We start from the raw sequence: 13,868 nt of genomic DNA, 5'->3' as shown, positions 1-13,868 counted from the left end.
CTGGTATCGCTTTTTTGTTTTTAATTCTGACGCAAGTTTTCTGAGTTCGGCCCTCCAGAACTCCTGTTGATGTAATCGCCCCGTGCTGACACGTGCTAGAAAAGGAGGAAAGGTGAAAAAGAAAACAACGATAAGGTAGCTTTGTCTCTTTACTACTCGCTGTGCCATTTGATTTACATGGAACGACCCATATGCGATGAATATCGCACGATGGTTGACCGCACCGAAATGCACGTGCCAGTCGCCGATTTCATGGCGGTCAAGAACCACCGCATAGTATCACCGCGCCACATAGTACCGTTACGCCGCGCCACCAATAGATTTCGCTCTGCAGAATGGTCACACAGGAATGACTACCGTTGAGTGTAATCCAGGCGTTCTTATAGATGAAATGCAGAACATGCGCGCAGATTAGTTATGCAGTAGAGACTTCCTGTAGAGATTACAGAATATGTACAGGATACCAGTGCATGTTCCTTTAAAACTATTATTCCCTTTTTCACAGACAGTATACTCCCGCATAAAGGGCTGGCCATAAATCCATTATGGTCAAACCCTGCATTGCATAATAATAGTTCACTATATCAAGACTACTTATGAGTTATCAGAGCCGTTAATCGCAAAATGATTTCCATTGCAGCACACCCACGACACCAACAACGCGTTTTCATAAAGGCTTCCCCATAGGTCCTCTAATTATCAAATCGATAGTAACATGATCTTCGTTTACTTTTACCAGCAGAAACCGACAGCAAGATCTGGACAAATTCTTATTATCGTCTGCACTGCCTCGTAAAGCCGTCGATTGCACGTTCGATGCCAGGATCGTTTCGGCAACATCACCAGCCAACAAGTCTCAAACAGCGTACTTTTCACGTGCTTCAAGGCGAAGTAAGGGAACGGGATCACTACGTGTAAGCATGGACGAGACGCGTGAGCAGCGGGATCAAAATGAGTTTTCTAGGCGCTTAAACTTTCTGAGACGAGTGCAGTGCGAGCCTACGTTAAATGACGACTATAGGTACAAGCTAAGCGGCCGCGAAGAGAAGATCCTCGACTGTGCATGCGTCGAAGACTGCGTGGTGGCACTGGTAGCGGTTCAACTGCAGCGTCAGCTCTTCCTGGTAGCCATCAATGCAGCAAGATCGCAGCGTGCCGTCATCCTCGGCGAACGTATATTCGAGGAGGACGATTTTGTCACCTCCCTCGAGGCTTTGCTACCAGTCAATGTTCACGTCTTGCACTCCACGTCGTGCTCCCTAGAGAGCTTAGACGGCGTGTACCTAATGGAACCTGACCTCTTCGCAACTTGCTTGGATGAGGGAATCCCGTGGACGAGTGACATTCCCCACGTAATTCTCCGGGACTTCTATCACTATCTGGACCCGAGTCATCCATATCGCAAGATCATTGCCTCGTTTCAAGAGAGTCGGCAGCGAAAAGCGTCCTCTTCAACAAGGCTTCTAGCGATAGTGGAGAACCTGGACGTCAGCGGCATCGACGCTCTTGAATCGGCACTGAAAAGCCTGCGGACGCCGCTGAACCTCGTTTGCTGCCTCGGGACGTCTGCGAGGCCTTACGCAAAGGATGTCGCCATCGAGGTCCGCCTCGTTCCTCTGCGTCACTCCACTCTAGACGCAGGCAAGTTTCCCTGGCTCGACCAGAGCAAAATCCAGGCAGTCAATTCAACGTTACGAGAGTGTGGCATGGTGGCCGCGCGCCGCCAAGCCCAGGATATAGTCGCAGGCAAGCCGCCGGCAGAACTTCGAGATTTCTTATCGCAATGCAAGAGGCTGCTCGTTGAGGCCAAGGCTAAGGCTGTCCTAGAATGTGTGCAAGGCCGGTCGGTTGCCTTAGTGTCGACAATAGCTTTCCAGCGCGCCCTGAAGGACGAGATCCGCGCTCAGCAGTCTGTGGCGCTCATTGCCGATCCCAGAAACGCTGCTATCGACTCGCCTGCCATCCTTGTGGCCACCATGGCGGACGTGCCTATTCTGGTGTTTTACTACTGGGACGCAGTGCTGCTTTGTGACATGCCTGCAGGCGTTGATTGCGATGAACTGTTCAGGAAAGCCCATCGCAAGATTGCCGTTGCTACCGAACCCGAATGGATCGATTGGAAGGAAGCTCTAAAGGTTTACGATGACCTAGAGGAAGTCCTTCAGCATGTGAACGGCTGAAATCCCGATATTCTGTATGACCTTTTTCTTTCTCTCGATGTGTGACTATTCGGTTGTTTTGCTTAGCCTAGTATCCAACTCCTTGACGGGCATAAGCCGCCGCAGCGTGGTGGCATTTGTGACATGTGAAGGTTGGAGATAAGATTTAGGTAGAAACCCGTTCGCTATTTCTTGACACTGTGAAGAACATACTGGTATCAGTGACGCTCCGTCTGATACATGCGTAATTCTCTTGGACGCCTACCTGCAAGTTTCTTGAGACCTCCGCTCGTTCGGGACATGCACGCTAACGTTCTGGACGGCGTGGCCTGGGCATATCAGCAGTTTCTGTACTTACACTAAGCGAACATCGGCCTCCCCTTGCACCGTTCTCTGCGTGGTTAATTCCGACCCTGTGTTCCAATGAAACGCTCAGCCGACATAAGCGTGCACTGTTGCACTAAACACGTTGCCTAGCTGAGAGGAGCCTGTGGTTTAGTCAACTATGATTATTATGAAATGTATTTTGCACCAAAAAGGATATTGTTACATTCGCAAGCCCTGTACTTGCCATCTTTTCTGGGAGCGAGTGGTTACTTAATCACACATCTCCAACGTAACCCACGCCAACTGGGATGCCGCCCTGACCAGCTGGGACCCGAAGGAATAGCTTTGTATGATCCAACGGGCGAAAGAAATCGGGGAATTCAACTGTGCTTTTTACTGATGGAAGTGACCAGACTTAGTGCCAATAAAGTTTTTAATCATCATCATAACTCGACACTAGTGTCACAGCTGGTGCGCTTCAAGCTCCTAAGATGAAGCCCGTGTAGCGCAGGGCACTTTAGATGTAATCGTTTCGTCGCTGGCAAAGAAGCGAATGTGGTTTCATGCGACACCGCCTTTTAATGCTACTCGCTTCAAAACGATGTATGGCTAGTGATAGCAAACCATGCAATTCGTGTAGCTGGCTCCGAAAATGCGCGCTAACGGTCAGTATACTATGCATCCGCACTTTGAGGGACACGTCGCATATTGCGGGGAAGTAAATCGAGGGTGCCGGGAGTGGAACTAATATTTGCTGTCGACATTCAAGTATAGCTACTATCAACGAACTGCTATAGTTACAAGTCGGCGGCTGCCAAAAGACATGCGTGGCAGCGAACACGTACTGGAATTAATTCGGTGTTTCTCTCGTGGCCACATTTCGAGGACGACCGGCCATCAAGTGTCGTTGAAGTTTGCAGTGCCTCGTCTTCAGTGCTGCGAACCCCTGGCCTGGCACATGCATAGGTCACCTGCAGTACCGAGGTGGCCCTTCTATTGATCCTATGCATGCCTAAAAACTGGTGCAGCCAGTCGTTTGACCCGCGACAAACATGAGAACACATTCTGGACGATCGAAGGCGCTCGTTCGGCTGATAACATTTTTTGCCTTGGCGCTTTCGACGGTGCTGCCATCGAGACGGTGAACTTCAACGCAGGTTGCATACAGCATTAATTTTCACGTCCCCCATTATCAGCCTTTCCTAAAACGGCAAACAGTTGCTTTGGCTCTCGTACTCTGATAGCAGTGGTAGGCAGGGGCCTCTTAATTAAAAAAAATGGTAGAGACACTTACTACTGCTTACGTGTTGGAATGCGAAAACTTGTCATGGACGCAAGACGTAGACGTTTGCTTGCGGTTTGCGAAGTCAGTTTATCTCAGGCGATCAATCAATCTTTTTTTTTTTCGATGTATGACACTACCCGCACACAAACACATGCGTATGACACCACCCGAAAGGCTGTACGACGAATGGTAGGAGGATATAGAAGAGGAAAGGCAGGGAGGTTAACCGAAAGAATATTCGGATTGCTACCCTACACATAGCATCACAGTTATGATACGCAAGTCTGGGATGGCATACACTTGAAGATGCCTATGTCGTCGGTTCGAACCAGGGGCGTAGCCGGGGGGGGGGGGGGGGGTGCTATAAATGATGGTGATGCGGCAGTGAAAAAAACACTATCATGGCGGCCAAGAAGAGTGAGGCCGACGCTGTGCGGCCAGGGATATACCGTACTACCTCTCGCTATGTATATCCTGGCATAGCTGAGCTAAGCCACTTCCAATTTTTGTCTATCCCGCTGACAACGCGGTGCGTGTTCATAAAATGGCGGATATGATGCAGCACTCTGTGAGGTCATTTTCGTGCGTAGGGCTGATCCTAATCAGTGTTCCTTCGCTACAGTGTAACCTAAAGTGCAAAGGACGTTATTCTCTGAGATATACATATAAGTACGAAGCAGGAAAATGCATAGTTTTGGCATCACCAGTTATGTTTACAGACAAAGGCGCCGTAACTATCGGTCCTCGGTGGACACGTCAATCGCGCCATGGGAGAAGGAATGAAGGAAAGAGTAACAGATAGAAGGAAAGTTCTTTAGCGTGCACTCATATCGCATAGCAAACGCCGTCTTTCGCACTGCGCCTCTATCGAAACGTTTTCGCATAGGCCGGGATAAGTTTTCGTGTACGCATGCTCAGTACCAAAGCCCCATACCTGAATCCTAAAATTTCAATCCCTTCTGTATTTTCTCAGTAAAGCTGTTATGCAGAGCGCATCGTACAGGATGCTATGAGAGCTGCGTTGTAAGATCGTTAAAGTGTATAGTTGGGCTACTTCCTAAATTCACGATCACTAGCGCAATGAGTTTAAAAGCTGCATTGTTGAAGCATCCCGTGGACCTACCAGCCAAGTTCTCTGCTGCCTCTGTCCGCTCGAAGCTGGACGTCCGCAGAACCACGTGCTACAAGAGACATGCAAAGGGTGCCAAGGCCTCCATTATGCGAGGTCAAGATACAGGTAACACCAGTATGAAAGGGAACACGGGAGCTCGTGGCCTCCGCACATCGCGTAATGGTGCCGCTGAGATCCGGCGAGAATCGGCGGCATAGGCGCATGCGCACGAGACAAGGGCGGCTGTTCTAGCGCGCACGCGCACGGCCTCGCTCATGCACTCCGGCTGTCGGCGGCAGCGCTTCGCGGAGCGCGAAAGCAACGGGTTACCGTGTTCCCTTTCATATTGCCGCTACCTGTACGTCCCAATTGATCTTCTAGACGGCGTGCGAGCCTTACTCTCGACGAGCTAAGTGCCACAGGACTGCTGCGCACTGATTTCTCGGCCTTTCTAGCGCATGAGCAACGTTGAGCTCTTTATTCTTGCAAGTGTGGTGTAGGCACTATACCTCAGGCGTTCCAGGCTTCGTGAAAAAGAAGTAGTATGAAGGATAAATTGAAAATCGAAATTGAAAATTAGTTTGAGAAAGGAGATGGCGCAGTATCTGTCTCACATCTTGGTGGACACCTGAACCGGGCCGTAAGGGAAGAGATAAAGGAGAGAGTGAAAGAAGAAAGGAAGAAAGAGGTGCCGTAGTGGAGGGCTCCGGAATAATTTCGGCCACGTCTGTAAGGTGCACTGAAGTCGCACAGCACACGGGCGTCTCTTGTGCTTTGCCTCCTTCGAAACACGGGCGCCGCGGCCGGTTTCGAACCCGGGTACTCCGGCTCAGTAGCCGAGCGTTCTAACCACTGAGCCACCGCCCTCTGATAAACATTTTTAGTGCCAAGACTTATAAGCACGCACAATATAGTCACACTGCCTGATGCTAACTGTGCCGTTCAATTCATACTTGAATGGGCTTCGGCCGCGGGGTATCGCTTCGTGTAGGGACGCAATGCATGGATATGACCACGCTTCTCATAGCCTGTCAACACCAGTCGCGTACAATCCAGAGCTAAAAAAACCACTCAGTGATTTCCACCCCCAGCAGCACTGCTAATAAGCCCAATATTGTAAATGTACTGCAAAGGCCAGTCCTATAAAGGGCCAGAGTCAAACCATCCATTTCCAATATCGGGCCCTTTACCTGAGCTCCTTGGGACCGAACACATGGCCGCGATCACCGTCGTGGGACCTCTTTCACCAGACGTGTCGTGCCATGCCGCAGTTTCGACGCTACGAAGCAGGCAGTTTGATGGAAGATGAGGTGCTAAACGTCCGCGCTCCGAATCAAATCGAGATGCATGCAAAAGCAGCTCACCTGGAGAAGCTCGAGATAACGCGAAGTCGTTATCTAGATCCCAGCACATGCGGGATCCACTGATCATGCTTTCTGATCGTTGATCATGCTTTGCAGTTCATCTCCTGAGTGACTTAGCAAGGCAATGTCATCAGGGAATGGAAGATTACTAAGGTATTCTCCATTAACTCTTATCCTAAAATCTTACAATATTCCACAGTTGGCTCACAAATGAAAGTGATGTCCAAGAAGGCTTGACTTGCACCTGCTTTTACGCCCTTCAGCAGAGCCAAAGAACAAGGTGTTTACATCCATGTGGTTTTGAAGAACGTCGTACGTAATGCAGTCAGGACTAGCATGCATCCCAAGCGGCATAGGTAATTGGCCCAATACTGGAAAGAGATGGTTTCGCATTGGTCATTTGTAATACCAGCGTACATCTCTAATGTTGGGCCGATTACCCGTCCTGCGACAAGGTGATAGTGCACTTTTAATTTCCCCGATTCTTAAAGAAAATTCGATAGCTTTTCAAAGCTGGCTTACCGCCAAATATCAGAAGTGCCCCCCCCCCAATAAATTTAGGTGGATTAGTAGATATTATTGTGGATTAAGGGTGGATTAATATGTATTAATGGGTGGATTAATGCGTAAGAGTGGGTCGGGTTGTTACTGTCCCGTATGACAATCCAAAGAAAGATACCCGAACATTCGACTCCTCAGGTTTTCAAACTACCCTCTCGAACGGTCAGGGAATTTCGTTACGAAGAAACTGGTTTGAGAAGACGATAGCCTTTGCATTAAAACAGGCTTGATGGGCTGGGGCCACACAACGTAAACCGTGTTCAGTGATACCACCAGAGCAAAAACGTGGCTGTGTGTCTACTCGGTTGAGCCAGGATATATAGAGCGAAAGTTCTCTCAGCAAGCACTGCAATCATATTAGCGAGAGCATATCACGTGATGCATCACGTGCCGCAGGTGCAAGAGCGAGCGTCCAGAGCGGCGGTCGGCGCAGCGGCGGACGTGACTACCAAGCGCAAGAGCGAATCACGTGACACATCACATGCCACAACTGGCGAGCAGGAGCGGCCGAGCAGCAGCCAGTGTAGCGGCGGACCTGACTGCCCTGCGCGCAGCTGTGACGTAGGTGTCACATGGCATTACGTCATAGCTGCACGCGGCGCGCTTCCCCTTAGGGGTCAAATCTAAGAGCTAGTTGACCTTCAGGCTCAGCATGGTGTCTCAGTGGTTATGGCGCTCGGCTGCTGACCTGAAAGACGCGGGTTCGATCCCGGCCGCAGCGGTCGAATTTCGATGGTGGCGAAGTTCTAGAGGCCCGTGTACTGTGCGTTGTCAGTGCACGGTCGAAATTTCCGGAGCCCTCCACTACAGCGTCCCTCACAGCCTGAGTCGCTTTGTGACGTTAAACCCCCATAAACCTTTTCGCTCTTAAACCCAAGCGAGTTATTTTGCAGGCTTGTGTTCAGTTACACTGAAGAACTGTTGATTCTAGGCCAGATCCGCCATTTATTGCATCGCGACGAGGAGTTCGCGTGACAGGCGTTGCGAGTGCACTCTGAATGCACGCAGCAACTGTCCCTGATCGGTCAGCCAATGCCCTCCCGGTCTCGCCGCCACGCTGCCGTCACGGCTGCACTTGGTCACTTCAAGATGGCGTGCTCCTCGGTCCAGCGGCGCGCCTTGTACTTGTACAGGGCGGGATCTTCCCTGTAGACTAGCGCCGCTTTGGGGTCGATAGGGTGGTCCATGTCTGGGGCCCGCAGGAGGGAGCAGATGGAGAGCATCACGTCCGATATGGACACAGCCGGGGACCACTGCGACGTGAGGATGCCCAGGCAGACGGGGGATCCGCCAATGAGGTTTAGATGGTGGATCTTGGTGACGAGCTTCACCTGCGAAGCAGAACAGCAGTGAGGCTTGTTTGCTTTGTTAACCTGCTTCACGCGTCATTTGTTGATTTGTAGCGCCACTTGGTGGCCAGGGTGCGCATTGCAAGAGCCCTGCAAACCAAAAACCTCTCAGAGACGTCTAGCTAGACGTCTCTGAGAGGTTTTCGGTCTGCTGAGAGACGGCGCCTGTCATAGTTGGCCCGAAAAGAATTCCATGGACGAGAACTAAGGTTCCCGTTTGGTTTGAGTACTGTGCCATCGTCCGCAGTGGTCGCATCTTCGGACAACTGAGCAATAGAGTCAAAGCAGCGGCAGCAACCTTCTTCCTTGGTTCAATTTCCCGCACCTTCGAAAGAAATTTTCCTTTTGCTGATCGCGTCATTGCGGATTTTGTGAACCACTTTTATTAGACGCCGACGCCGCCTAATTTCGTTGCTAATGGGTCATACAAGGCTTTCGCCTGAAAATTGTAAGCCGCGAGGACCGTCAGTTACTGTGAAAAGTATCCCAGTTAGGTAGCCAATTTGGTAAAACGCGCTAATGAACACTACATAATAGCCGCCGCGGTGGCTCAGCGGCTATGGTGCTCGGCTGCTGACTCAAAAGACGCGGGTTCGATCCCGGCTGCGGCGGCTAGAATTTCTTTGGAGGAAAAACTCTAGAGGCCCGTGTACTGTGCGATGTCACTGCACGCTAAAGAACCCCAGGTGGTCGAAATTTCCGGAGCCCTTCACTACGGCGCCTCTCATAGCCTGAGTCGCTTTGGGGCGTTAAACCCCATAAACCAACCAAACACGATATAATTAGTACTGTCCGGTGGCTCAGTGGTAAATTCCAATCCACGGAAGAGACAATGCCATGGAGGTTTTTGAAACAAATAAAAAACCGATATCTAAAGCCATGCAGCGCGAGGAGTTCCGGTGCTTTTCCCACACACAGGCGAAACTGAGAGCTCGATGCAAACACAACGCCCGCTAGTAACGTGTTGCAGTGTCTATGACTCCAATCCTATCTGCCTGCGTCATTGTGCCACGCCATGCACGTTTTCAACACGATAGGGGAAGGAACGCTAGCCTGGTGGCGGGAGCGGACGCATGTCGGACCGCCTCCCGCATTGTGGGCTAATTTTACCAGGTTAAAACGGACGTGGCCCAACCATTTTTGGTGTGCGAGGAAACCAAGATATCCGACGCATCTGGATACCAACTTCAAAACGGTAGGCCAATTTTGCGACTTTTTATCGAGTTGTAAAGTTCGCCTGCGAACCGCCGCAGCTAAGCCTAACGAGACGAAGGCCTCCGCTAGACCTCGGCGTTTGCGCCGAGACAGAAGCCGACGGAGGGATGCTCGCTAGCCCCAGCGGGAGCGGAAACGCTTCTAAGGGCATGCAAATTGAGGATTCACAGTGCGAGGATTCTCACATGGAAGACGAAGTTTCTGAGGACGAAAGTTCTACCGAAACGTGCCGGGAACGCGCGAGCGACGCCAACACGGACACTGAGGAAAACGACAACGATGGCGCGGATAACTGGACGCCAGTTATGCGGGCCAGGGCGCGACGACGAGAAAAGCTCCAACAAGCAAAAGAAGAAAAGAAAGCCAGAGCGGAAGCCAGGAGGCTACAGACGCCAGTCGGACGGGATGGCAGCGACCAATTTGGAGAAGACAGGCGGCAAGGCGCCATCGCGGAGGGTACCACCGCTACCTAAGACCGACGTGAAAGTCATCCTAAGACCTAAGCAAGGGCTGCAACTGAAACAGTTTCCACAGTTTCTCATCTCGAAAGCAATCCAGGCGGCTACCGGCCACCACTCAGCATGCGGAGGAGAGAACTTCATTACCAGAATCCGACCTGGATCCAACATAATCATCACAAGCACGCCATCTGAAGAGACGGCAAGACAAATCAAGTAAATAAGACAACTCAGCATCAAGGGCGTCAACTACGAAGTCAACACGTACATTGCGGCGCCGGATGATGTGATCCGAGGAGTCATCCACGGAGTCGAGCCGGGCCTCAAGACCGAAGACCTACTGGCGGAACTAGAGTCCGAACGCATGGAGTCGAAATCGTCGGGGAGAGAATGCTGGGTAAATCCTCCTCAGCAATGCTATTCTTCGACGGCAAATTCCTTCCCAAGCAAGTGATTTTTGCAGCGGCTGAGTACCAATGCTACCCGTATCGAGTCCGAAGGCAGGTGTGCCACACATGCATGCAGCCTGGACACAGAACAGACGTGTGCCCCACCCCACAGGTGAAGGTATGCAAGTCATGTGGAACCCGGGACCCCCAGGAAAACCATCAGTGCGAAGCAAGAAAATGTGCGCTCTGCGGTGGTGACCACGCTACTGGAGACAAGGACTGCGAGATGCGGTACAAAAAAGCCAAGTACCAAACGGGGCAACCGAAAGGCAAGACCCCGCCAGGTCAACGAACGCAAGACAACGGGGACGCTGGACCGCCGGGACAGCGAACGCAAGACACCGGGGACACTGCTACACGAACGAGCAGATCCAGAGAAAATCAAGGGGCAGACGCAACGAAGCAACTGCTTCGTTCAGACAACAACTCAACGCTCAGCAGCAACGCCGACAAGCGCACGAGATCGAGGTCAAGATCAGCGATGCGATCCAGATCCAGGTCGACAACGCGCAAAGAAAACAGCGGGTTCCAGGAACGCAAAGGTGACTTCCCAGGCCTGGCGAGCGAAAACAAGAAGCAAGATCTCAACCAGCCACAGCAGAGACCGGAGAAGAAGGTGAGCTGGCCAATTGGACATAACTGTGCAACCACTGTGTCACACTCTATGACAATGCAACTTGAGGACAGAATAGTAAAACTAGAACAGCGACTTGCTCAAAGCGATCAAAGGGTCAAAGAGCTAGAAAAACAAAACACGCATCTTAAAATAGAAATCCAAAGACAAAAAGCACAATACATGAACGCACTAAAAAACCTCGAACACGCCAGACAGCCCATGTCCATCACGGAGGCCGATCAAGTAGAAACGTACCAACGTAGAACAGAATCCGCAGAGGTGGCCGCCATAAAGGCGGCACAACACCAACTACAAGAAATCCAAGAACTCGATCAGGAGATGGTGAGAGCAACTTTGCTAGCAATAATGAAACACCATGTCAAAGTCAGTGAAGACCTGGAGAAAATGGACGGAAAATACAACTACATTAAAGGGAAAGTAGCGACTACAACGAAGGAAGCACACAGCAAACGCATGAGAGAACACATGATCAATAGGCCCATCCGTTCCGACGAGCAGGAAGCAAGAATACAAAATGTCTAACGGCAAAAACAGAAGGCTAAACAAGAAAGGAAGCTTGAAAATTTTGCAATGGAACTGTAGAGGAATAAAAGGAAAACAAACTCATTTAATCCATCCCATAAAGAACCAAGAAAAACCGCCGGACATCATTGCCATCCAAGAATACGGGGCCAGGGCTAAAACAAGCCTAACAGGATACGAGATGTATGACGGAGACGGTTCCGGCAAGGCCGTCACCTTAGTACATAAGTCAATTACGGCAATCTGCAAAACCAACATACCGGATACGGACTTACACCACACTGTACTAGAAATTGCACCAGAAAAACCAGCGGATGACAGCGCTTTCATCATAAACGTAAACAGCCCCCCAAAACAAAAGAACCCCAGAATACACGAACTGTTCAAAAAAGCCAGCGATATGGCAGGCCAGGACCCAACGTTGATCCTAGGAGACTTTAATGCGGCAAGCCCCATTTGGGGGTACCAAAAACTGAATGCCAAAGATAAAAGCATAGCAGAAAGCGCAGAAAAATACTGCATGGAGCTAGCTAACGACCCCACAACGACGAGGATAGGAAACAGCGCCTGCAAATACACCACGCCTGACCTAGCCTTCTCAAAAAACAACGAGAATATCCAATCGGAAAATACAATGGAAACCTTAGGGAGCGACCACTTCATCCTTCACTTAGAAATAGCCACAGGAGAAATGAAGAGATGCCTAGGGACTGCCAAAATCACAGACTGGGAAGCCTTCACAAACCACAGCGACGAAATAACAAAACCGATAACCAACATAGAAGAGTGGTGCACGGAGCTTAGGAAGGTCAGACAAAAATACACGAAGATGATCGTTCGCACGGAACAACACCCAGACGTAGACAGCCACCTTCTTCACCTATGGGAAGCACGAAGAAGCCTTATCAGGAGATGGAGGCAGCAAAAACACAACAGGAAACTCAAGCTGAAGATCGCAGAACTGACTAAGAAGGCATCAGAACACGCAGACAACATCGCCACGCAAAACAGGCAACAATTCACGGAAACACTTAGAGGAACACTAGGCACGGCCCGAACTTGGAATATACCAAGAGCTTTGATAGACCCCACGAAAACCAAAACGGAAAGCGGCAAGTCCATGAAAAAACTACTCCACACCTTCCCTGGAACGGAAGACCAACTAACACAAGCACTGAGGGAAAAATGCTACGGCACAATCATGCACCCAAAGCAAGACCAAGTATACACCGGCGAAAACAACCCCGAGATTGATAGGCCAATCACCGAGGAGGAAGTAAGGGCAGCCATAGGGGAAGCAAAAAAGAATACGGCAGCCTGAAAGGACAAACGAAATAACGCTACCATTAGAAACATGGGAGACACGGCCATCGCCGAGCTTACGAAGTACCTAAACGTTATCTGGGAAAATGGAATCGTGCCGGCGGAATGGAAACATGCAGAAGTAATTATGTACCCAAGCCGGGTAAAAGACTCCAAATTGAAAACCTAAGACCAATCTCCCTAACCTCCTGTCTAGGGAAGATATACGAGAGGGTGATTAATGAAAGGATCACAAACTACATGGAGGACAAGGGATATTACCCTGATGCCATGTTTGGCTTCAGAAGGGGACTGTCCACGCAAGACGTATTCCTACAATTAAAGGAGGATGTCCTCACTGAAATACCAAGAAGCGGCGAACACATAGTGCTAGCACTCGACATAAAGGGAGCCTTCAATAAAGTGGGACATGCGGCCATCATGGAAGGTCTAAATGACATAAACTGTGGAAGCAGAGCCTTCCGTTATGTCAAAGCCTTTCTCACGGAACGAACAGCTACCATAGGCATCGGAGATACAAGATCGGAGAGCTTCACGGTGCCAAACAAGGGTACCCCGCAAGGCTCAGTAATATCACCCTACTATTCAACATAGCGATGATAGGACTCACGAAAGTACTGGACGAAATAGAAAACATCAGCTACGCAATGTATGCAGATGACATAACAATATGGACAACCACAGGCTCCCTAGCAGCTAAACAAGAGCGGCTACAAAAAGCGATCGACCATACTGAACAATACGCCAGGGCCAGAGGATTATCGTGCTCAGAAGAAAAATCAGAATACGCAAGAATCAAAAAAGGTACACGAAAATACCATTCCAAAATCACCCTGAAACTCGGAAACGAAACAATACCTGAGAAAACGGAAGTCAGGGTACTTGGAATGTGGCTGCAAAACACAGGCCGATGTAGCAAAACCATTGCCTCTATTAAGAATACAACAGAGGAAGTCGCCAGAATCGTGCGAAGAATCAGCAGTAGAAAGAAGGAGATGAGAGAACAGGACACCCTAAGACTCATTGACAGCCTCGTCACGAGCAAGAGACTCTACAAATCGACACCATACTACGCAAAGCGTACAAAACGGCACTCAAACTGCCAATG

At 50.1% G+C, this 13,868-nt stretch overlaps 1 protein-coding gene across 1 annotated transcript in view; it reads right to left on the bottom strand.

The window, feature by feature from the left end:
• Positions 1–7,886: 7,886 nt before the first annotated feature.
• LOC149347605 (uncharacterized) overlaps positions 7,887–13,868 on the bottom strand; it is a 30,673-nt gene continuing 24,691 nt past the window's right edge. Inside the window, exon 7 of the mRNA XM_089541612.1 lies at positions 7,887–8,138. Within this exon, the coding sequence (XP_089397738.1) occupies positions 7,887–8,138 (252 nt within the window). The remainder of the gene's footprint in view (positions 8,139–13,868) is intronic.

Source organism: Amblyomma mixtum, chromosome 4 (genome assembly GCF_055824585.1).
Source record: "Amblyomma mixtum isolate Tamu chromosome 4, ASM5582458v1, whole genome shotgun sequence".
NCBI classification, from domain to species: Eukaryota; Metazoa; Arthropoda; class Arachnida; order Ixodida; family Ixodidae; genus Amblyomma; species Amblyomma mixtum.
The sequence above is the reverse complement of the archived record's forward strand: the minus strand, read 5'-3'. Positions and strand labels throughout refer to the sequence as shown.